This window comes from Leopardus geoffroyi, chromosome C3 (genome assembly GCF_018350155.1).
Source record: "Leopardus geoffroyi isolate Oge1 chromosome C3, O.geoffroyi_Oge1_pat1.0, whole genome shotgun sequence".
NCBI classification, from domain to species: Eukaryota; Metazoa; Chordata; class Mammalia; order Carnivora; family Felidae; genus Leopardus; species Leopardus geoffroyi.
In genome coordinates, this window is record NC_059338.1 from 10,293,508 (window position 1) to 10,318,265 (window position 24,758).

The window sequence follows — 24,758 nt, forward strand, 5'->3', positions numbered from 1 at the left end:
ACAGACACTGTCCCAACAGCCCTTGCCGACTCCTTGTTTGTACCAGGCCACACTCCCCGCTTCCTTCACTGTCTCCTTTCTTCTTACTCCTTGCTGTGGATCCAAGATTCATGGAATGTCCTCTCTCCCAGCCACGGCAAATATAGAGCTGTCTGGATCACAGGAACCATAAGCTCCCCCTGCCTCCCCCTACCGACCCCCCTATCCTCCCAGATCCACACCCGAGGTCCAGTGGGTGCCATTCAGCACTACAGGACCTCTCTCGCATCTTGCCCTTTCATAGTCTGACGTCTGGAACCACATAATATGTGCTGGTCTCTAGCTTGTGAAGAAACTGTAAACAAATTGTGAATTTCCTGCCCGCCCCCCAGACCCCCACTGCAGGAATTCTTAGCAGTTTTAATGAATCACAGCACGCCTGCCAAGGACATACATCATTGTGCCTCTTCCTAAGCAGCCACGCACCCCAATAACTCAGCAGTAGGGGGCAGAACGTGGCACCAGCTTCGTGTCTGGGGTGGAAGGGGCAGGGACACCTCTCACTGTTTTCACAGAGACACTTGGCCACCCAGACCGCGGAAGGGACACTGCTCAGAAACCACCTCAGGGAACCTGGTGGGGGGAGGTGGGGGGGGGGTGGGGAGGAAGGAAGAAAACAGCCTGGGGGTGGGGAGAGGGAGGGAGCTAGTGCACAGCAGGGAGCCAACCTGAGCCAACACAGCAGCCTGAGACTTCCCAAGCCCAGAATGCTGAGGACATCTATTGCCCGGGTCCCCAGCCTCCCCACCTCTTCTGGCATTTTCCACCTCTGCCTCACATTCTTGTTGGGCCAGGTGGGCTTGCTGCAGGGACACCCCCAGTGCCTGGACTATGGGCCCCCCTTCCAGCCCCTGCTGCACCTCGAATTTTGCTCAGACTATGAGTCCTTCGGCTGCTGTGACCAGCAGAAGGACCACCGCCTTGCTGCCCGGTACAGGGTCATCATGGATTACCTTGACCTCAAGGGCCACGAGCTGTGTGGTGGCTATATTAAGGACATCCTCTGCCAGGTGGGCCTGAGCCTAACCCCTCAGCGCAGTGAGGGGGGGAGGCTTAGCGAAGTGTGGGGTGCTGGGCTTGGTGGCGTGGGTCCTGGGTGGAGGGCTCCGTGGGCACCTGACATCTGCCTCTCTGCGGGGGTGCACTGAGGCCAGGGGGTGCTGGGGTGGGCTCCAAGAGTCTTCCCTGGGGTCTGCTGGCCCTCCTGGTTTGTCACACAGGAGGAGGAGGTGGGTGTCCCTCATGGAGCTCTCAGGGCTGCGTTGTCTGGGTCCCTCTGCACTGCTCGGGGAGCGGGGCACAGCACGTACAGATGGTGGTTACGGGGAGGAGGGGGGAGGTGGAGGGAGTGGAGGCACCTGCTGGGGTCCTCGTCTGGGTCCTTTGTGCCAGGGGGCCTCGGGGTGATGATGGAGGTGGCGAGGTAGGGTGGTGGGGGGCCCTCCCCAGCATCGTGGAGCCGGGAGGCAAGGACTCACAGAGTCCTTCTCCGGGCTCTCCGGGGGCCAGAGTGCACGTCCCTGGCGGGCATCCCCCCCTGCCGGTGCTGCCTGCACGCACCGACCCTGGAGAGAGGTGCTCGGGGTGCAGGGGACAGTCGCACTGGAGAGCAGATGAAAGGTGCGGGGGTGGGGGCTGTAATAATGCGCTGGGGGCAAAGAGGCAGGAAGCCCCCCTGCAGACCTGACATCTGACACCCTCCCGGGCGATGTCGGCGCAGGTACAGGCTCTCCCACTGCCACCATTCCCCGGCGCACCGGCTGCCCCAACTCCCGTGCTGGGGACACAGCAGCCAGCCTGGGTGGCATCGCCCAGGGCTGCAGTCTCCGACCTCAGGCACCACCCCTCCGCTGTTTCCAGGAGAATTTAACTCCAGCCGTTTGGGGCAGAAGCCGGGCTCTTAGGAGCCGCACTAAGACTATTCATTTCCAAGAGACCCCCTGGTAAGGATGTCTCCACCCTCCCCTCCCCATCCTCCCACTTTCCCTATTGGGTGAAGTCTCAGAAAGCCAAATTCAGCAGCTCTCCTGTTTTAGGCGTTGGAGGAATCTGAATAACCTACGTGAGTCTATTTATTACAATTCCCCAGCCCCTCCTCTTTCCGCACACACGGTGTATGCCCAGCAAAGGCTTCTGCGGGAAGTTGTTCTGACCCCCATTGTACTGGTAAGGAGACAGGAGGGTTTTTTAATGTGTTGTTTTTTTTTAAGTTTATTTATTTTGAGAGAGAGAAAGAGAGAGCACGAGTGGGGTAGGGGAAGAGAGAGAGAGCGAGAGAGAATCCCAAGCAGGCTGGAACTCACCAACCATAAGACCATGACCTAAGCAGAGATCAAGAATCAGAAGCTTGGGGCGCCTGGGTGGCTCAGTCGGTTGAGCAGCCGACTTCGGCTCAGGTCATGATCTCGGGGTCCGTGAGTTCGAGCCCCGCATCGGGCTCTGTGCTGCCAGCTCAGAGCCTGGAGCCTGTTTCGGATTCTGTGTCTCCCTGTCTCTCTGCCTCTCCCCTGTTCATGCTCTCTCTCTCTCTGTCTCAAAAATAAATAAACGTTAAAAAAAATTAAAAAAAAAAAAGAATCAGAAGCTTAACAGACTGAGCCACCCAGGCACCTGGAGAAGTCCGGAGTTTTAAAGAACTTGTTTAAGGTCAGCCACAGGGCTGGGGGCACAAATCTAGAGGCTGAGGCTCCAAGTCTCCTGCCCTTTTGATCATATTTACCAAAGGCAGAGTCACAACAGCACAAGCCATTTCCTTAATGGTTTCCTGCCCTGGGGCAGGTGAGGTTCCTTTAGAACAAGCCTCAGTGTTTCTTGCTCCCAGTCCCCAGTGCCCAGAGCAGTGTCAGACTTCCAGGGGACCTCTTCCTGGGCCTTATTTTCCTTAATAGAGAAACCATATCCTGAGCTAACTGAGTAGAAGCAGCTGTGCAGACTCTAAATTTCTGCATGAGTGTCCCTTGGTGAGCGGCTCACAGCCCGCTTTGTTCACTGCTCTCTCATCCTGATTTGTTAATTTTTTAAATGCTTATTTATTTTTGAGAGAGTCTGTGAGCAGCAGAGAGAGACACAGAGGGTCCCAAGCAGGCTCTGTGCCGAGAGCTGAGAGACCGACTTGGGACTCCAGCCCACAACCCTGAGATCATGACCTGAGCTAAAATCAAGAGTTGGATGCTCAACTGACTGAGCCACCCAGGCGACCCAGCACTTAAAGATTTTTTTTTTAATTTTTAAAAATGTTTTCATTTTTGAGGGGGGAGGGGCAGAGAGAGAGAGAGAGAGAGACAAGCCGAATCAGGCCCCAGACTCTGAGCTGTCAGCACAGAGCCTGACGCGGGGCTCGAACCCACAAACCGTGAGATCCTGACCTGAGCCCAAATCGGACACCCAACCGACTGAGCCACCCAGGCGCCCCAAGACTTTTAATAAATAAGTGAGGAAATTGCTAGATGCCTAATTTCTGGGGGTGATAACATTGTGTGTCCATTTTGGTAATTTCATTTTTAGCTGTAAAGTATTTCAACCACACAGGAAAGCACAGAAAACCAACACCCAGATTAACAAATGTGAAACTTCTGCTACACTGCTTCAGATTTGGATAAAGACATAAAACCTTGCAGATACAGCACTTATACTAAAGGGAAAGATGGAGAAATTTGGTACTCTTTATTTAAAAAAAAATTTTTTTTTTAATGTTTTATTTATTTTTGAGACAGGGAGAGACAGAACATGAACAGGGAGGGTCAGAGAGAGGGAGACACAGAATCTGAAACAGGCTCCAGGCTCTGAGCTGTCAGCACAGAGCCCGACACGGGGCTCGAACCCACGGACCGCGAGATCATGACCTGAGCCAAAGTCGGCCGTTTAACCGACTGAGCCACCCAGGCGCCCCAAGAAATTTGGTACTCTTTAAAAAAGAAAGAAAGAAAAAGTCCACCACTTACTAAAACTTTCAGGGTCAAGAACTAAGTTAAAATGCTAAAGACAGTTACAGCGGGCGAGAAATATTTCCCCCTCTTTTTGCCTTCCAGAAGCACTAACTGGCTAGAAAATGTGGCCCCAGGAAAGGGCTTTACCCGTAGCTGGTAATAGAAACTCCAGAATCCGGACTCTGTCCTAGACTGTTTTCCTTCTGCTTGCTCACAAATTGGGGCCAGCCCCACTGTGGCCAGTCCGACTACCAGCTGGGCTTCTGTTTCTTTCCAGGAGTGCTCACCCTACGCAGCCCATCTCTACGATGCGGAGAACCCTCAGACGCCCCTCCGGAACCTTCCTGGCCTCTGCTCCGACTACTGCTCTGCCTTCCACTCGAAGTGCCACTCTGCCATCTCCCTACTGACCAATGACCGCCGCCTCCGGGAGACACGGGAAAAGGATAGTGCCCACTTCTGTCACCTCCTCAACCTTCCCGACAAGGACTACTGCTTCCCTAACGTCTTGAGGAATGACCATCTCAACCGCAACCTGGGGGTGGTGGCTGAGGACGGCCGGGGCTGCCTCCAGCTCTGCCTGACCGAGGTGGCCAACGGGCTGAGGAACCCCGTCTCCATGGTCCACGCGGGGGACGGCACCCGTCGCTTCTTTGTGGCCGAGCAGGTGGGGGTGGTATGGGTCTATCTGCCTGACGGGAGTCGCCTGGAACAACCGTTTTTGGACCTCAAGAACATCGTACTGACTACTCCGTGGGTAGGGGATGAGAGAGGCTTCTTGGGATTGGCTTTCCATCCCAGATTCCGCCGCAACCGCAGATTCTACATTTATTATTCACGTCTGGGCAAGAAGAAGGTAGAAAAGATCCGGATCAGTGAGATGAAGGTTTCTCGGGCTGATCCCAACAAAGCCGACCCCAAATCAGAAAGGTGAGATGTGCCCATGAGAATGGGCAACTTTGGGCGGTGTCCCAAAATAATGCCAGTCTGTCCTCTGAGGCGATAGAGGGAACTTTTTCTGGTTTCAGAGCCACTAGCTTCTAATGTTGACAAAGGAGTCATTGTTGAATAATAAGGACAGACAAGTTAGGCTTCTGAGTCGAGGGTCTTTGTGGCGTGTAGCCATCCCTTAGAGTTACCTAATCAGAACCATGCTTGCTTGTTTTTACAGAATTGTAAGCAATGGCCAGCAGCCACCAGGGCTTGGGAAATGATTATAGATCAAGTCAATATATTAAACGTAATAGTGGCCTCTGATTATTGTGTGGCCATTGGATTCCAGGCCCTTTAGCTTGAACGTGGGAATTACCCTCACAGGAAGCTGTGGCACAAGGCCATAGATATATCGATGCCCAATCAGATAAAGCACTTAATTCTGACTCCAAGCTCATGGGCTTTCCAGCCTACCACTCTGCCTTCTGTCCTTCTTTCCTTTCTGCCTTCTCTCTCTTTTCCCATATAGCCAGGTTGGGGGATCGAAAAGAGTTCGGAGAACTGATTGATTAATCCCTGCTGGGCTGTGCAAAGGAAGGGGTTAAGAGTTCTGGTAGAGCAGAGAGGAAGGCCGAGCCCCCCAAGAGAGTGATTGTTACCCTGGCTGTGTCCGCAGCTCATGAAATCACGATCTGAAAGAAGAATGATCCATGAAGGAGTCATACTGGGAAAGAAGGGGTGTCTCAGAGCTCCAAGCTTTGTGATCATTGGAAACTCTGAAGCAGGTCTTGGCTGGATGGGACCAGCCATTTCTCGGTCTCTCAAGAGGATGCAGTTTCAGTTTGTATCAAAGCCTCATGCACGGTTTCTTCTCCTTCCAGAGTCATCTTGGAGATAGAAGAACCAGCCTCAAATCATAACGGTGGACAACTTCTTTTCGGTGTGGACGGCTACCTGTACATCTTCACCGGGGATGGAGGGCAGGCCGGGGATCCCTTCGGCAAGTTTGGAAATGCTCAGAACAAGTAAGCTGGTTGGATCTGTCCCCCCACCCCCTTTAGGGTGAGCCCTTGGTACGTTTTTGCTGAGATGGAGTCTATAGAGGGTCACATCCAAATCATCTACTGCAAGATGTAACCCCCTCTGTTGAGGCAAGTGGGAGGAAGAATTGGTTTTCTGTCCTATAAATTTCAGGCACACGTGCTTTGTGGTAAGGAATATTATGGATGCACTCAGAATGTAACTCTCAGAAATGCTATGCAGAGACGAGTTCAGAATGTTTCATATATATATTCGACACACATAATACTTACTGTGTGTCAGGTACTGTTCTGAATACCTTGTGTGTATTTAAGAACATAATTCCAGGGGCACCTGGGTGGCTTGGTTGAGCATCCGAATTTGGCGCAGGTCATGATTTCGCGTTTTGGGGGCTTGAGCCCCACATCGGGTTCTCTGCTCTCAGCACAGAGCCCACTTTGGATCCTCTGTCCCCCTCTCACTCTGCCCCTCCCCTGCTTGCACTCTCTCTTCCTCTCTCTCTCTCAAAAATAAATAAACATTAAAAAAAAAAAAGAATGTAATTCTAACATCCCACAAGGGCAGGAATTTTTATCTATTTTGTTAATTGATGTATCCCCATCACCTAGAAGAGTGCCTGGAGTGGGGGTCACTTCAGAAATACTTACGGGATGGATGGTTCCTATGAAGTGTAGGTATTATGATAGTCATGTCACAGCCCAGAAAATAGAGGCAGAGAGGAGTCAAGTAGCTTGTCCAAGGCCACACAGCAAGTAAGTGGCAGAACCAGAATTTATACTCTGACAATCTGGTGCAAGAGAGCCCAATGAGGGTCCTGCTGCCCTAGATAAAAGTCATGTGATCCTTTGCACCAGCGAGTACTTGAGTCCCATTATCCCTACTCATAAAATATTAAAGTTCTAAGAATCAAGAGCTAACATCTGTCAAATGCCTTTACTGCGTGTGGGGAATTGCCTTCCATGCTCCATGCAAGATACCTCCCTTAACCCTTACATTGTAACCACACTGCAAGCTAGTGTTTCTTTTCCCTGCTCTACAAATGTGGAAACGGAGTCCCAGAGACCACAGTTGCCCTCAGAGCCACTCTAAAAGCTCTTTCTATGACCACAGTGCTATATGAGGAAGAACAGAACCAGCCCCTTTTAGGAATTCATGCTATTAGTGCCCATGTCGGCAGCACGTACATTGAACTATAGAGAAGGTTAGCATGGCGCCTGGGCAAGGATGAGTGCAAATTCGTGAAGGTTTCATCTTAAAAAAAAAATCCAGGGGCGCCTGGGTGGCTCAGTCGGTTAGGCGTCCGACTCTTGATTTTGGCCCCACTGTCATGATCTCACGACTTTGTGGCTTCGAGCCCCACATCGCGGTGCTGGCAGTGTGGAGCCTGCTTGGGATTCTCTCCCTCCCTCTCTCTCTGCCCCTCCCCCACTGGCACTGTCTCTATTTCTAAATAAATAAACTTAAAAAAAAATTCATGGTGTTAAACCAAACCTGAGAGAAACCATTCCATCGAAAACATTTTAAAAATGGAAACTACAGCTTCCTTGCTCTGGGTTACATGGGCCAGGGTCACATCAAACTTTTGCCTAGTAGTTCTCTGTGAGCCCAAACCTGTCAAGTCTTAACATTTTGCATATACACATATATCATATAGACGTGACCGTATATGTGTGTGTGTGTGTGTGTGTGTATACACACACATATAATCAGTTCATGCACATACACATATAATATCATGTGTGTATATAAAATCATGTCTCCCCATGTGACTCCTAGCAGTTGTTTGGCATCGACTATCAGTAGGTCCCCCCGGGCGATCTCTGGTCCTGTGCCATTTTATTTTACCTTATTTTCTATTTTATTATTTTATTTAGTTTGAAAGTTTGAATACTTAACACAAAATCTACCCTCTTAAAAGATTTTAACTGTAACGAAAATTTTTATTTTATTTTTTTAATGTTTATTATTGAGAGAGAGAGAGAGAGAATGAGCAGGGGAGGGACAGAGGGAGCAGGGAACAGGGATCTGAAGTGGGCTCCACACTGACAGCAGAGAGCCTGATGTTAGGCTCAAAGTCATGAAGCGTGAAATATAACCCAAGCTGAAGTCAGACGCCTAACCAACTGAGCCACCCAGACACCCTAAAAATTCTTTTTAAGTGTAAATACAATATTGTTAATTGTAGGGACAGTGTTGTACATCAGATCTCTAGAACTTTCTCCCCTTGTAAACAAATGTTCGACTGGTATATGGAAAGATGCTCAATGTCACAAATCATCAGGGAAATGCAAATCAAAACCACAATGAGATATCACCTCGTATCTATTCGGATGACTATTACCCCCGCCCTTCCAAAAGACAGCAGGTGTTGCTGAAGACATGGAAAACTTTGCATACTGTTGTTGGGAATGAAAAATAGTGCAGCTACTGTGGAAAACAGTATGGAGATTCTTCAAACACATTACAAATAATACCAGCAGATGATCCAGCAGTCCCGTTTCCGGGTACTTAATCTGCGCCTATTTCCCGGCCCTCTTTCTTTCAGAAGTTCCCTGCTGGGGAAAGTGTTAAGGATCGATGTGAACGGGGCAGGCTCTGATGGCAGGCGGTATCGAGTCCCCCGCGACAATCCGTTTGTTGCTGAGCCAGGGGCCCACCCTGCTGTCTATGCCTACGGGATCCGAAACATGTGGCGCTGTGCCGTGGACCGAGGGGACCCCGTCACACGCTGGGGCCGAGGCCGGATGTTCTGTGGGGACGTGGGACAGAATAGGTTTGAAGAAGTTGACCTCATTGTGAAAGGCGGAAACTATGGCTGGAGGGCAAAGGAAGGGTTTGAATGTTATGACCGAAAACTTTGTCACAATGCCTCTTTGGGTGAGAAGCTTGTGGGTGATTTCTTGAATGAATTGAGGGGGTTGGACGTGGAGGTGGGGGAAAAGAACCTGAGAATGTGCTGTACCAGGGGGGTCATTCAGGTGCCCTTGTTTCTGTCTTGCAGGATGTAGTGTTGGCCAGGAGCATGTTGGATGTTTGTTAACCTAACGCATTTGAATCTTGGGTGGATTGAAGGAGCGGGATTGACCTGGGAATCGAGATTTTAAATAAATTACCCACATGATTCTCAGGCATACTATCTTGAGAACCACTCACAGAGGCAAATTGGTGGCTGTATGTTTTTAATTTATTTCCCAATTGGAATAGCCCACTGAAATGACCTTCCAGATACATTCAGGTGCCATATTCCATATACAATCCCTAAACATCAATAATCAAGGTGTGCTTCACCAGTGTTTAATCTTTTTTTGTCCCTCTAGGTTACAAAGGAGTCTTACAGACCCTTTACAGACAAGTTTTTCAAATCCTTAAACCTGAGTATCTGCCATGTCAACCTAGGGGATAAACTTAGGTGTGTCGATTACCTGATCACTGCCTCATAGGTGGGGGAATTTTCGGCTTCCTCTCTGCATGCAGAGACCAGTCACATGGGAAGCTCACCAATATCGTGGCTGGTGTTGAGAAAAATAAATGTGATTCTCTTGGCCTTACCAAAGACCAAGAGATAAAGTGTTCTCCACTCAGTCAGGCAACTGCATTAGAAAGCCCCAACTTATTCCTCGAAGTTATCAAGTGTCAGCCACGACGTTGTCTTTGTTCCTGGACAGATGACATTCTGCCCATCTATGCTTATGGCCATGCAGTGGGGAAGTCAGTCACCGGAGGATATGTCTACCGTGGGTGTGAATCCCCAAATCTCAATGGCCTCTACATCTTTGGGGACTTCATGAGTGGGTAAGAAAGGATTAATATCTCCTTTTTTTTTTTTTTAATATTTTTATTTATTTTTGAGACAGAGCATGAGCAGACAGAGAGAGAGGGAGACACAGAATCTGAGGCAGGCTCCAGGCTCCGAGCTGTTAGCACAGAGCCTGATGCGGGGCTTGAACTCACAGACCGTGAGATCATGACCTGAGCTGAAGTCGGACGCGCAACCGACTGAGCCACCCAGGCACCCCTCCTTTCGTTTTTTTAAATTTTAACATTTTTATTGGGATTTAAGTTACATGTGGTAAGATGCAATCTCTAAGAGCACAGTTGGATAAAGTTTTACAATCTATGCGCTTGTAGCTGTGTCAAGATGCTGAACGTTTCCATCATTCTAGAAATTTCCTTCTTGTCTATTGCCTGTCAGTACCACTCCTTTCTCCTTGACACTCACACACACACAGAAGCACATCAGTCAGAGATAACCACTCCCATCACACATTAATTTTGCTTCTGGAACTTAATACACGTGGAATCATATATATGTATTCTTTTTTGTACATATATGTCTTCTGTCATTCAAGAATATCGGTGAAATTCATCACTGTTGTCACATGTATCAGTAGTTTTTCCCCTTCATTGCTTTGTGATATTCAATTGCATGAATATACCACAAATTAATCATCTATTCTCCTATTTTTGGCTTTTCCAGTTTTTTTCCGGATATTTATTTTATATTTATTATCTATTTGTTATATATATAATGTGTGTGTGTGTGTGTGTGTGTGTGTGTGTGTGTGTGTAGGTTCTATTGGATTTTCTATGTAGAAGATCATTTTGCCTATGAATATAGATACTTTTCTTTTCCTGAATCGAAAGCCTTTTATTATTGACTTATTGCTTCGTCTTACACCTTCAGTACAACATTGGATAGAAGTGGGGGAAGCATTCCATTTTCACCAATGAGTATGATGTCAGTTGTAGGTGTTTATACATGTCCTCTATCAGATGGGGAAGTTTCCTGTCCGTTCTTAGTTCACTGAGAGTTTGTATTAGGTATGGGTGTTGTGTTTTGCCAAATGCATCTTTGCATCTAGTGAGAAAGTCATGTGGTTTTCTCATTTTTAGCTATTAACATAATGGATTGCATTGATGGATTTTTTTAAATCATTGAAGCACCCTTGCATTTTTGGAAGAAACACGACTTGGTTATGATGTATTATCCTTTCAGCATATTGTTGGATTTGACATGCTAGCCCGTTGTTTGAAAATTTTGCATCTGTGTTCATGAAGGGATAGTGAGCTATAGTTTTTCTTTCTTGGAATATCTTTGCCAGATTTTGGCATCAGGGTAACGCCGGCTTTAATAGAATGATTTGGAGAGTGTCTCCTCCTCTTCAGTTGTCTGGATGAGTTTGTGAAAGAGACGTATTATTTCTTCCTTACATGTTTCTTCCAAGTGAAGCCGTCTAGGCCTAATGTTTTCTTATAGACAACGTATAGTCAGGTCTTGGTTTTTGATCCACTCGGGCGATCTCTGTTATTTGTTTGTTTGTTTATTATTTCTTCTGTCTTCTAATTGGTGCATTTGGACCATTAATATTCAAAGTGGTGGGGCTTCTGGGTGGCTCAGTCAGTTAGGCATCTGACTTCAGCTCAGGTCATGATCTCACAGTTCGTGAGGTCGAGCTCTGTGCTGACAGCTCAGAGCCTGGAGCCTGCTTCAGATTCTGTGTCTCCCTCTCTCTCTGCCTCTCCTCTACTTGCACTCTGTCCCTCTCTCTCTCTCAAAAAAAGTAAATAAACGTTAAAAAAAAAAGAAACCAAAGTGGTTATGGATTTAGTTGGATTAGTATCTACCATAATTATTACCGCCTTCTATTTGTTGCCCTTGTTCTTTGTTCCTATTTTTTGTCTTTTCACTCTTTTTCTACCTTTTGTGGATTTAACTGAGCATTCTACATAATTCCGTTTCTCCACTCTAATAGCACATCACTCATAGTTTTTTTTTTTTTTCCTTTTTCAGTGGTTGCATGGAGTTTGCAATATACATTTACAACTAATCCAAGTCCACACTCAAATAACATTATACCACTTTGGGATGGAAGCTGAGGTCACTGACTTGACACTGTAATCTTTTCTAACACGTATGTTTAGTGCTACAAATTTCCCCTCAGGTACTGCTTTAATGGCATCCCATAAATTTCAATAGATTGTGTTTTCATTTTCATTCAGTTAAATATATTTTCTAATTTCCCTTTGGCTTATTTTCTTACAAGTTAGTTTGAAGTGTGTTATTTATTTCCAAATATCTGAAGATTTCCTGAGATCTTTCTGCTGTTTGATTTATAATTTAGGTTGATTGTGGTCACAAACAAACTGTCTATGATTTGGGAGATTACTCTGGATTATCTAGGTGGGTCCTAAATGTAATCACAGATATCATTAGAAGAAGGAGGTAGACGGAAATTTGAAGATAGAAGAGATAGAAGTCAGTGTCAACAACAGAAGTGGTATGATGAGACTGTGAGTCAAGACATGAGGACAGCTTTTGGAAGCTGGAAAAGGCAAGGAAATGGATTCTCCTTTAGAGCCTCCAGCACCTTGATTTTGCCCCCGTGGAACCCACTTCAGGATTTTGGCTTCCAAAACTGTAAGAGAATAAATGTGGGTTATTTTAAGCCAAGTAGTGGTAATGTATGACAGTGGTGGCAAGAAACAAATATAGTTACCATTCCCAATACTCTTCATTCCTTTCTGTATATTTCCATTAGATGTAATTTTTTTTTTAATTTTTTTTTTTTAATGCTGGAAGAACTTCCTTTAACATCTTTTGAAAAATGAGTCCAGTGGTGATGAATCCTTTCGCTTTTGGTGTCTTTTTTCCCCTTTGTTTTTGAAAGATATTTTTCCTAGGTATAGAAGTCTATGTTGACCTATTTTTTCTTTAATTCTTTTTTTTTTTTAAGATTATTTATTTTGAGAGAGAGAGAGAGAGAGAGAAGGGGAGGGGCAGAGAGAGAGGAAGAGAGAGAGAATCCCAAGCAGGCTCTGTACTCTCAGTGCAGATGTGGGGCTCAAACCCATGAACATGAGATCAGGACCTGAGCTGACTTCAAGAGTGGGATGCCTGAGCCATCCAGGAGCCATTCTTGAATTCTTTAAAAATATTGTTCATTATCTTCTGCTTTGTCTTAATTTCAATGAGAAATCTGCTGTCATCCTTAAATTTGTTCCTCCATATTTAATCTGCCATGTTTTCTCTGGCTGCTTTTAAGATTTTCTCTTTATCACTGGTTTTGTGCAATTTCATTATGGTATATGTTCATGTAGTTTTCTTCTTCTTGTGCTTCGATTTGGTTGAACTTCTTGGATTTGTGAATTTATAGCTTACATCAAATCTGGAAAATTTTTGGTTATAATTATTTCAAATATTTTTTCTGTTTCCCCACCCTGTTTTTTCTTCTCATTTTTTTCTCGAATTATGTGTAGATTAGGCTGCTTAAAGTTTTCCCACAGCTCACTGACGATCTATACATGTTGAAATTTTATTCCTTTTTGTGTTTAATTTTGGATAGTTCCTATTGCTATGTCTTCAGTTCATGAATCTTCTCTTCTGCAATGTCTAATCTGCCATTCATTCCATCCAGTGTTTGCACTGATGGAATTTTTTACCTTTAGAAACTTGATTGGGGTGTTTTGTGTATCTCTCATGCCTCTACCAACTTTTTGAATATATAGAATCATAGTAAAAACGACTGTTTTAATGTTTTTCTCTGCTAATGTTAACATTTGTGGCAATTCTTTGTCAGTTTTGATTGATTTTTCTCTTTATTATGGTTTGTATTTTCCTCCTTCTTTACCCGCCTAGTAATTTTTTATTGGATGCCAGACATTGTAAATTTAACGTTGCGGGCGCTGAATATTTTTTGTATGTCCATAAATATTCTTGAGCTTTGTTCTGGGACACAGTTAAGTGACTTGGAAATAGTTTGATCCTTTCAAGTCTTGCTGTTAATATTTGTTATGTAGAACCAATGTGGTACTTATTCTGGAACTATCTATTCCTTAATACCGAGGCAGGATTTTCCTACAAATTCTTTTCAGTGCCCTGTGAATTATACTTACACTGTGCCTGACCCTGAATAAGAGCCAGGTGCTTTTCTTTCTAATTTTCCCCCCTGATTTAAGTAGTTTCTTCATATGTATGTGCTGTTAAGTATACTGATGAATACTTGAGGGGGACACTTTGCAGATCTCGGGAGCCTATTCTCTGTGCTTCCCTCTTTTCTCCGATATCTGTCCTGCATACTCTTCCTATATAGGTCTTCCTGGACTCTTTTCAACTTCCTGTCTTTTCAACTCAAAGAGTCTGCTGGCTCTGCCTGTGTTTTCCTTCCTCAAGCTGGAAACTTTTTCAAGGTAGTAGACTGGGACAATTTTAGGGGGTTACCTTGTTTATTTCCCATCTCATAGGGAACATAGCCCTTTGTTGTCTGATCTCCAATGTCTTTTATATTTAGTTTTTTATTTAAAGTAAGCTCCATGCCCAATGTGGGGCTTGAACTCATGACCCTGAGATCAAGAGTCACATGTTCTACTGAATGAGCCAGTCAGGTGCCCCTCCAGGGTCTTTTAAAAATTGTCATTCTCAGGGCGCCTGGGTGGCGCAGTCGGTTAAGTGTCCGACTTCAGCCAGGTCACGATCTCGTGGTCCGTGAGTTCGAGCTCCGCGTCAGGCTCTGGGCTGATGGCTCAGAGCCTGGAGCCTGTTTCTGATTCTGTGTCTCCCTCTCTCTCTGCCCCTCCCCCATTCATGCTCTGTCTCTCTCTGTCCCAAAAATAAATAAAATAAACGTTGAAAAAAAAAAATAAAAAAAAAAAAACTGTCATTCTAGGGGTCACATGGGTGGCTCAGTTGGCTAAGTGTCTGATTCTTGATTTTGGCTCAGGTCTTGGTCTCACAATTTGTGGGTTTGAGCCCCATGTGGGGCTCTGCACTGACAGTGTGGAGTCTGCTTGGGATTCTCTTTCTTTCCCTCTCTCTCTGCCCCTCCTCTGGTCTCTCTCTCAAAGTAAATAAATAAACTTAAAAAATTGTCATTCTATTTTGTCTAGGTTTTTGAGTGTTTAAGATGAGAGGGTAAATCTGGTCCTTATTACCCCCATCTTCATTAGGAAGGATGGTAATATTGTCATACTGCAATTCTTGGCTCCAGAGGTTGGGTAGAGTTAGTAATTGGTTAGTTCTTTTATCATCACTTGTTAGATCTCTGGGATTTAATTGTTCTTTATGTTTTCCCCACAACTCCGTCTGCTTACGTATCACTTGGTTGATATTCAGTGATTCTTAGTCGAAGCATATGCACCAGAATCACCTGGGGTTGAACATGTCTTGTTTCCATAAAATGTTTCATGTGAAACCCTGATATACCCATATTCCTTTTTTAAAAAACCCTGCTTTTAGGTCAAATAGATGATAGAGGGATATTAAAGTACCTACCTGCTACTCCATAGACATGATAACAATGAAAATAGCTACAAGTTTTGAGCACTTATTATATGCCCAGCTCACTGGGGAGATATTCATGTATATTATCTTACTTAACCTTTGCAACTTTTGTCCGTAGTAAATTCTATTACCATTTCCCATTTTACAGATAAGGGAACTGAGGCTTAGCTAGTTGAGCAACTAGCCAAAGGTTGCAAACTAATAGAAATTACATTAGTCTTTTGTAGTAATGCAGCCTTTACTGAGCACCAGACTCCTCCTAGAAGAGAAGATGAGCTTCTCCATCTAGCACAAGCAGGTGACCAAGGTATCTCGAAATAGCTTTTTGATTCTTGGGAGAGGCTAGGTGTTGATCTCCTATGGGTGACTCAGTGCTAGTACTCAGAGATTCTTTGTTTCCAGGAGGAAAAATATCTGCAGGGTGAAAATATGGATTCCTATAATAAAGGTTTTATTTTTCATCTAGTCGACTTATGGCTTTGCAGGAAGATAGGAAAACCAAGAAATGGAAGAAACAGGACATTTGCCTGGGCAGCACTGAATCCTGTGCCTTCCCAGGGCTGATCAGCACCTACAGCAAATTTATCATCTCTTTTGCTGAAGATGAAGCAGGTAAAAATATACAGGGTTATTCTGTTTCTGCTTACTGGAACTTAAATCATCACGGGCATTGTGAGCTAAACATTTATTATAATAATTATTATTACAGTTACTATTATTTTCATTTAAGTAGCAACCATCCCTTCTATTTTCACTACCATTTATTTTTTTTAATTATTTTATTTTATTTTAGATGTTTATTCATTTTTAAGAGAGAGAGAGAGAGTGCGCACATGCATGCTCGGGGAGGGGGCAGGGTTGGGGCGGGGGGACAGGAGATCCGAAGCGGGCTCTGTGCTGACAGCAGAGAACCTGATGCGGGGCTTGAACTCACGAACCGTGAGATCATTGCCTGAGCTGAAGTTGGATGCTTAACCGACTGAGCCACCCAGGTGCCCCTATTTTTACTACCACTGAGTCAACTTTTATAATGTGCTGGATACCATCCTAAGCACTTTACATTTTTTATGTTACTTAGTAATTGCAACACCACCACGATGTAATTATTAAGCCTATTTGTCCAGTGAGGCAACAGACCGAATATGCAACAGAACCTACCCCTTCTTGGTTGGGGCCCACACTGACTGCGGGGGGAGCAAATCAAGGTTTACACTCCGGTCTTTTGATCATGAAGGAGATTCATGTCCCCCTCCCTGATTTCATTCTAATCTGCAGTCACAGGAAGGTGGACAGGGCCAGCCGTGGGGCAGACCACGTGGACACTGATATTTGTCCTGCTGTTGCTGCCTGGGAGAGAGCGCCTGTGGTGATGGGCCCCCGGCCGGCTGTGCTCTTTGCTGACCCTGCCAGGAGCCTGTGGGGGTAATTGCTGGGAGTGTGCAAGGGAGAATCTCTTTCCTGAGAGACCTGGGGAAAGGGTAAACAGCTAGGTGGGAGGCCATTCGCTAGACAGACAAGGTCTTTGTTAAGGGCATCAGCAAAGCCAGACGCGTAGGCACCTATGAGACACAAAGACGGAGAGAGACTCAGCTCTACTAAATTTCCCCAAATTTTGTAATCAGAAAATGGATTTTGAATTTCAGCTTTACCTATGCTTTGTTACATTTTGAAAGCTAAAATGTTACTTTGTGAGGAGAACAGGGCCTGTGACCTTTCTGGTATTGGGCACTGCCTCTAGCCATGCTCGGAGTCAGGGAAGAGAAGAAAGTGGTCTCTCGGCCCCTTCCAGACCTGGGATTCTCTGTGAGTGAAAACCAGAGCTTTGCAGGTTTCCTCAGTAATGGGTTTCTTCCCGCTCTGAGCCCTACGGTGGCCGTGCAAGACTTTCCTTTGAGCAAGACGCTAAGAAATCTAGTCAGCTCCTGGACCTTTTCCTAGCGTATGAGAAATAGTTTGAGATGAATATTTTAGAGTGGCAGAGGATATATTAGAGGATTCAAGCATTCTTAATAGAGCCAAGTGAGTTCCAAATTGGAAGTCCAAACATATACAAGAGGAGAGAAACCACAGACCGGCAGGATGGTGCTCGGTGCAAAGAGGGCGACGGGAAAGCCACAGGCCTGGCGGGGCCTCTGGAGGCTGATGCCCCAGCGAGGCTGGAGTCCTCCGAGGCCAGAGCTCCCTCTTCCCAGAGGCTAGAGCCCCGGGGGCGGGCCTGCCCTGGCATTCCGGGCTGCTGTCTCCTGCGGCTGGCTCCTTTTCAGGCCTCAGAAACCGTGGCTTTGGCGGCTTGGTTTGCTGTGCCTGTAAGCTTCTCGCAGGAGGAAAACAGGCAGTGTTTGAATACCAGTCGGTACATCTGGCGAACAAGACTAAGTGTCCTTGGCTGAATTTCCTCGAGTGGACTTGCCAGGGTGTTCCCAAGCCAGACTTGCCCAAGGCGGCCTTGAAGCCAGGAGGGCTGTTTTCAAGGCAAGTTTATTTTCTTCCAGAGTTGCTTGCTCTTGTGTTTTTGTACGGAGTGATTCAGATTTTCTGCTCATGCCATAGCCTTTCCCACTGAAGGACATCTTTTTAGATCTGAGTATGTCATTATTTTGTTATCAGTCACCAGCTGTAGACACGCCGTTGTGGGTTGAACCAGAGCTCTGCCTCCACTGTGGCGGTATTTTCCAGATGTTCTAGCTGACAGCTGGCCACCATGGAGGGTGGGGTGGGCACGGGGCGCCCCCGTTGCTGGGTCCCCATGGGCTGGATCTCTGAATGTCGGTCACTGAAGTGCATTCTCAAGAGGGCTGGTCGAAGAACTAATGCTTGCAATAAATTTACATCACATGCATTTTGTTTTACGTGGCATATTATAGTTTTTTTGTGTGTATAGTTCTTTTCTGTCCTAAAATGTATTTTTTAAATCGTCAGTTGGAGGGCACTTGGATGGATCAGTTGGTTCAGTGTCTGACTCTTGATTTTGGCTCAGGTCATGATCTCATGGTCTGTGGGATCGAGCCCGGAGTTGGGTTCTGCGATGACAGCATGGAGCCTGCTTGGGATTTTTGCTCTTTTTCTCCCCTGCTTGCATGTGCTCTCTCTCTCTGTCTCTGTCAAAATAAACTTAAAAAAATTACAGAAATTCGCTTCTAGCACTGTTTTCCCCCAAAAATACAATGGGGGGTTTCTGGCATGTTTAGGACATATAATTTACATATTGTGTAGAGAATATGCTGCAATGTGGGGTTTTCAGCCAGAGCAGGTGTGGTTGCGAGGGACTCCTGCATGAGGGCACCCCGTGTACAGGCAGACCCTTGGTAGACACCTCCTTTGTCTAATGGAAAGTGCCCGGGATATCCAATCAGAGGAGGCAAATTGGCTGTAGGGCAAGATGATAAAATAGTTCGTGAGCACACAAAATCCAAAGTCCACTAGGCAGCTGTAGGGGGTGCTCTGTGAAGACCGTAAGCCTCACATCCGGCACGAGACAGACATTGGTCACCATCCTCCACAAATTCAAGGAAGAACTTTCTTGAAATAACTCAGAGCTCTCTAAAGTTCTAGGCTTTTCCAGTTTGCGGTTTAGTAGACATTTACTTCCATGAAGTTGAGAGGGCAATCCAGGGCAGTGGCACAAATATTACGGTGTAAGGAGTAATGGCTGATCATCGCTTTCTAATTTAATACCTAAGAGTCATGTGGGGGATCATTAGCCCCATTGTACAAATGAATAGGTCACGTGAGGGTTACACAGGTTGAGAGTTTTCCCAAGACAATGTCTAGCAAATGGTGTTCTCAGAACTCAGGTGACTGCAACGCCAACGTTGTTGTTCTCGTCAACCCTATCCTATCTGTCCCTCACAGGTAAGCGTGAGAAGAGGCACAGTGAGGTAGTCACAGTGAGTGGAGAGTGTTCACACTGGAGGAAATGGGAGGGACAAGGGCTCCTCCTCAAAGAGGTGAAGGAGACCATGGGTAGGGGTGATTTCTGGGGGGTGTGGAGAAGGCCAGGAGGACAGACTGAAGAGTGGGAGGGTCCGGGGGAAACGCAGGACCCAAAGGCCAAGGAAAGAAGGTGGTAGTGGAAAAGTGAGGCAGGGCTGGTGGGGAGAGGCGCCCGTGGACTCAAGAAGGGGCAGTGTGAGGTGACTAATAAATGGTCCTTAGCCTGGAGATCGCTATTTCGGGGTTCCACAGAGAATCCTTGTCAGTAGTAAATAGATGGGGAAGGAAATGGAGATTGGTTAAGGTGAAGTTTCTGACAGCCAAGAGATAAGGGGGAAACCTTTGGTCCAGTGAATGTAAACAGAAATGTACCCCTGTTGGGGTACACTCTCAGCTAATCTTTGAGGACTCAGAGAAGGACTTTCTCCTTGGGGAGCTCACAATCCAGTGAAGGCCCAGCGACAGGATTCTGGGGTTCCCTTCCTGGGGCTCACTCCATTTCAGGGCTTCCACCCCCTGTGGACGGTTTCCTGTGCACCCAGCTCTGTGTCTCAGCCCTGCCTCACGTCCTGTTCCTGATTGTGTGTTTCTGTGTCCTTAGGGGAGCTCTATTTCCTGGCCACCTCTTACCCGAGTGCCTACCTACCACACGGATCTATTTACAAGTTTGTTGACCCATCAAGGTGAGATTTGGTCTCATTTCCTTCTTAGGTGCATTTTTTAAAAGTTTTATTTATTTTTATTTATTTATTTTGGGGGGGGGGGAGCAGAGAGAGAGAGAGAGAGAGAGAGAGAATCCCAAGCAGGCTCCACCAGCGCAGAGCCCAATGCAGGGCTTGAATCCATGAACTACGAGATGGTGACCTGAGCCAAAAGTCAAGAGTCAGGTGCTCAACCGACTGAGCCACCCAGCGCCCATCTTTGGTGCATTCCTATCAGCCCTTATCTTCATGGCAGATGATAAAAATAGTCCTGACTCCCCAGGAATTACCAGAAATGATCAATGAAGCAAATCTGTGCCGTAGATAAAAAGCAGATCGGGCAAACGAATGTGTAGGCCAACGTGTCTGTAGAATTTATGAAATATTTGAGAAATGGTCTCTTTGTGGTTAGAAATGAAGATTTCAAGCCTTTCTGGGATGACAGGTCTAGATCTATGGCTCCTGTTTTGTTTTTTTTTTGTTTTTTTTTTTTTTTTTGATATGCTTCTGGAAACTTCTGTCTGGGATCATCTGACAATTGGGTGTGTACTTGTTTTTTTTTTTTTTTTTTCAACGTTTATTTATTTTGGGGACAGAGAGAGACAGAGCATGAACGGGGGAGGGGCAGAGAGAGAGGGAGACACAGAATCCGAAACAGGCTCCAGGCTCTGAGCCATCAGCCCAGAGCCTGACGCGGGGCTCGAACTACCGGACCGCGAGATCGTGACCTGGCTGAAGTCGGACGCCTAACCGACTGCGCCACCCAGGCGCCCCATTGGGTGTGTACTTGTGACCCCTTGAGTGAGTACTGTTGCCCCGTCCCCTGGGTTTGGTGGAGGTCTCAAGGTCCTAGGTAAGTGTCGTAAACTGGTTGTTTAGTGCCTTTAGTGTCCACCTGACCCTTTTGGCAGTATTTATTCACTTGGTGGTGAATATCGTTTACTTCTGCTCTTTTGCCGACCTGGCTCAGAGACTAACCAACTGATCGGGCAAAAGCCACAACACAGCTTCCCATCTGTGAGGGTATTCAGGTAAGTTACGTTGCCTGAGGTACAGCCAGCCTGAGGGGGCCTGGGATAGGAGCCCTCACCATCACCACCATCATGATCATCATCTGTGGGGCACTTGTTATGTGCGGGGCACTGTTCCAAGTATCCTTTTTTTCTCTTTTTAAATCTCCTTAAAAAATAATTTTAGGGCTTCTGGGTGGCTCAGTCGGCTAAGCAGCCAACAACCAACTCTTGATTTTGGCCATGATCTCTAAGTTTGTGAGTTTGAGCCCTGCATCAGACTGTGCTCTGTGTTGATTGTGTGGAGCTTGCTTGGGATTCTCTCTTTCCCTGTCTCTCTGCCCCTCCCCAACTTGCTCTCTCTCTCTCTCTCAAAATAAATTTAAAAAATAATTTTAAAAGTTACTTATCGGGCTGCCTGGGTGGTTCAGTCATTTGAGTGTCCGACTTCAGCTCAGGTCATGATCTTGAGGTCAGTGAGTTCCAGCCCCCCGTCAGGCTCTGTGCTGACAACTGGGAGCCTGGAGCCTGCTTTGGATTCTGTCTCCCTCTCTCTCTGCCCCTCCCCCACTCATGATCTGTTCTGTTTCTCAAAAATAAATAAATGTTAAAAAAATTAAAAAAAGTGACATCAATCACTGATGGTATGCCAAGTACACAGCTCGTATTTGATCTCCCTGTGAGGATAGATACTATTACTTTTTAATTTTATAGATGTGGAAATTGATACATATCAAGGTTTACTTGCTCATGGTCCCCAGGTTTTGAACCCAGTTCTATCTGTCATCATGCCCTTGCCCCTGACCCCCTCACTACCCTCTGTCCCAAGAGCCCCTGGTGTCCCTGTGGTATCCTTGTTCTTCCTCCTATCTGAGCTCATCTTGTATTTTCTCCTACATCTGCCCCATCCTCATGGATAAAGGAGAGCTGAATCCAGTTCTTGCAAATGTATACCTTCTGGTGACCTTGATTTCCTGGTCCCATCTTCAGAATCTTGTGTCCCCACTTTTTCTATCTGTTTTTAGGCGAGCACCGCCAGGCAAGTGCAAGTACAAGGCAGTGCCGGTGAAAACCAGGAGTAAGCGGGTCCGGTTCAGGCCACTCGCCAGTGAGTCTGTCTTTGTCTCAGGCCCAGGCCTTGGCATTGAGATGCAGGCACAGTGCCCTCTGCAAACACGCTCCAGTCTTCCCAGGGTGGGAGGTCTGTTCCCCACTGAGGGCTTCTGCTCTGGATGAGGAGTGTAACTCGTGGCTCAGTCTATACATCTCTGTAGACTGGAGTATGCATACCGGGTGGCACCTGCTTCTGAGGAGACCTGTTGTCCTCTGTCCACTCATCAGTCATTCACTGGGCATCGTTCACTTAGCATTGACTTTGCGGCAGTCACCGTGCTAATCCCTGGGGCTACAGCAGTGAACCTGACCTGTAGGAGCTCAGGCAAATGTAGTGTAGGCAAATAAAGAAATAAATATAGCATTGAGGTTCTGGTATAATGGCCAGGAGACTGAGGGGACCCTGAGAGTGAGTAGAGTAGGGATTCTGGAAAGACTTATAGAGGAGGGATACTATCTTTTTTTTTTTTTTAATTTTTAAGATGTTTTTATTTATTTTTGAGAGAGAGAGACAGAGAACAGGGGAGGGGCAGAGAGAGAAGACACAGAATCGGAAGCAGGCTCCAGGCTCCGAGCTGTCAGCGCAGAGCCCAATGTGGGGCTCAAACTCATGAACCATGAGATCATGACCTGAGCCAAAGTTGGACTCTTAACTGACTGAGCCACCCAGGTGCCCCAGGAGGCATACTATCTTAAGGGCACTATTCCAGAGCCATGAATCACTGGAGTGACCCTATTAAAAAAGTAATATATTTAGATCAAGGCCAGTTAAGGGAATTAAAAAAATATAAGAATTTATATATATATTAAAGCTTTTACTTTTAAGTAATCTCTACACCCAACATGGGGCTTGAACTTACAGCCCTGAGATCAAGAGTCACATGCTCTACCACTGAACCAGCTAGGTGCCCATCTAAAGACTGTATATTGAAGAACCCTCATGCAGTCGTAGGTTTCCTGGAGGATGTTTCCCTGGTAGACTCAGTCTCTTTTCTTCCCAAACTCTTGGGGTTCAAAGTCCTTTGGCTTCAGCCCTTCTTTGTTTGAGAGATGCGGGAAGTACGGATCCCCCTACTTCTCCGCCATGTTGGCCCCCCTGGGTGGTGTTTCCCTTAGAGCCACTTTCCAGGACTTCCGTTTCTCACTAAACAAATGTTCGTTTCCCAGAGACAGTCTTGGACTTGCTAAAGGAGCAGTCGGAGAAAGCTGCTAGAAAATTGTCCAATGCAACCTCAGCCTCTCGGCCAGTCGGGACCTCATCTCTGAAAGGCCCCTCCAGGAAGCCAGCTTCTCCCACAAGCAGCAGGAAGACATTTCGAGGGCCTGGGACAAAGAAGAGAGCCAGAGTGTGGTCCCCAGGCTCCCAGGGCAAGAGGAAGATGAGGCGGAAAAGCCACAGTGGCAGGGTCAGGCAGAGCCGAGCCGGCAGAAGTCTCCGTCGGCCTTTTCTGTCAGGGTCGCTGGCCGGGGGACGTGCCAGGGGAGAATCGACTCGCCCCATGGGAGCCCCTGCTGCTCAACTTGGGCTTTAGGTGGATGGGAGCTGGAGTCAGAAGTGGGCAGGCAGAGGGAGCCTGACTTAGGGCCGGTGTGGTTGTCCTCTCCACTCTTGCTATCTGAACGGATGCTCCTTGTCTGCTTTTATGGAGAGACCCGATCCCACATTGCCAGTGCACCTGGCTAACTGTGCCCACTGGTCTGTAAGCCTCCTTGGACTCCCACTGGATGTCTTTTGTTTTACAAATGCCTACAACCCAAAGTAATAAATCAATACTTGCTCGGACAGACATGTATCCTTTGATCTCTTGGATGTTTGTCTGGCATTAAAAAATCTGGTGTGCTCCATCAGTGTGACCTCACCCCAGGTCCCGGAGGAGGGCTGTAGAGACATACTACTTTTTGTAAAATCTTTTTTTAACATTTATTTATTTTTGAGAGACAGAGCAGGGGTGGGGGAGGGGCCGAGAGAGAGGGAGACACAGAATCCGAAGCAGGCTCCAGGCTCTGAGCTGTCAGCACAGAGCCCGACGTGGGGCTTGAACTCCCAAACCGTGAGAGCGTGACCTGAGCTGAAGTTGACGCTTAACCAACTGAGCTGCCCAGGCGCCCCTGAAAAGACATATTTCTAAGGAAAGACCCTCCAGCCTGTCCCTGTCCTTTGCCCCAGGCTGCAGCTCACAGACCGAATAAGGACAGGTTATGTTCTGGAACTCTGGCACCTACTAATTTGCCCTGGCAAATAGCAGAATGAACGTGACTACATTTTGAGTACCTATTATGTGCCAAGATTATATACATTATCTGAAACCTCAAAACCTTTCTTCCTATGCGTTGCCATGTAATGTTCTGTTGAAGAGGAGGAAAGTGACTCTTCGTGAGCTTAAGCTACTTGCCCTAGACCACAGCAGGGAGGGGACGGGGGACTGTTCAGCTGGACAGGAGCCAACACCCCTGTCAATACCCTGTGCACCCGCCACCCTGTAGGGCACTCAGCGAGGGCTGGTAGCTCTTACCCGGGTATTTGAGGAGTAAAAGAGTTAAGGGAGGAAATGATCCCCGTCTCTGAGAAGTTCTTCAAATCTGCAAATCATCCAGAACAGTGTTGGCAATTTGGCTTACAGAGAACAAAAACGTGAAATGCCGGGGTTATGGAGGGCTTTCAGAGGCCATGTAACCACTGTGTTTGATATGCTTTCCATAACCTGCATAGATTTGTTTTAGATCCAAAGAAACAGATTCCATTTTTTTCCTTTAGCAATCTTTATTTGTAGGCTAACCTAACCTA

At 46.6% G+C, this 24,758-nt stretch overlaps 1 protein-coding gene across 2 annotated transcripts; it reads left to right on the forward strand.

Annotated features, from left to right (window-relative positions):
• Positions 1–685: 685 nt before the first annotated feature.
• Positions 686–23,758, forward strand: HHIPL2 (HHIP like 2). 2 transcript variants are annotated; one of them, XM_045455690.1, is made up of 9 exons: positions 689–1,049; positions 4,243–4,895; positions 5,780–5,923; positions 8,485–8,816; positions 9,605–9,731; positions 15,683–15,828; positions 19,751–19,832; positions 21,886–21,968; positions 23,141–23,758. In XM_045455690.1, exons 1-9 carry the CDS (start codon positions 747–749, stop codon positions 23,503–23,505), a joined length of 2,235 nt encoding a protein of 744 aa, XP_045311646.1. In that variant the 5' UTR covers positions 689–746; the 3' UTR covers positions 23,506–23,758. The 2 variants fall into 2 exon arrangements, with proteins under 2 accessions (XP_045311647.1, XP_045311646.1); XM_045455691.1 differs by lacking the exon at positions 21,886–21,968 and having other exon boundaries at positions 686–1,049; positions 23,141–23,313.
• The last annotated feature ends 1,000 nt before the right edge of the window (positions 23,759–24,758 follow it).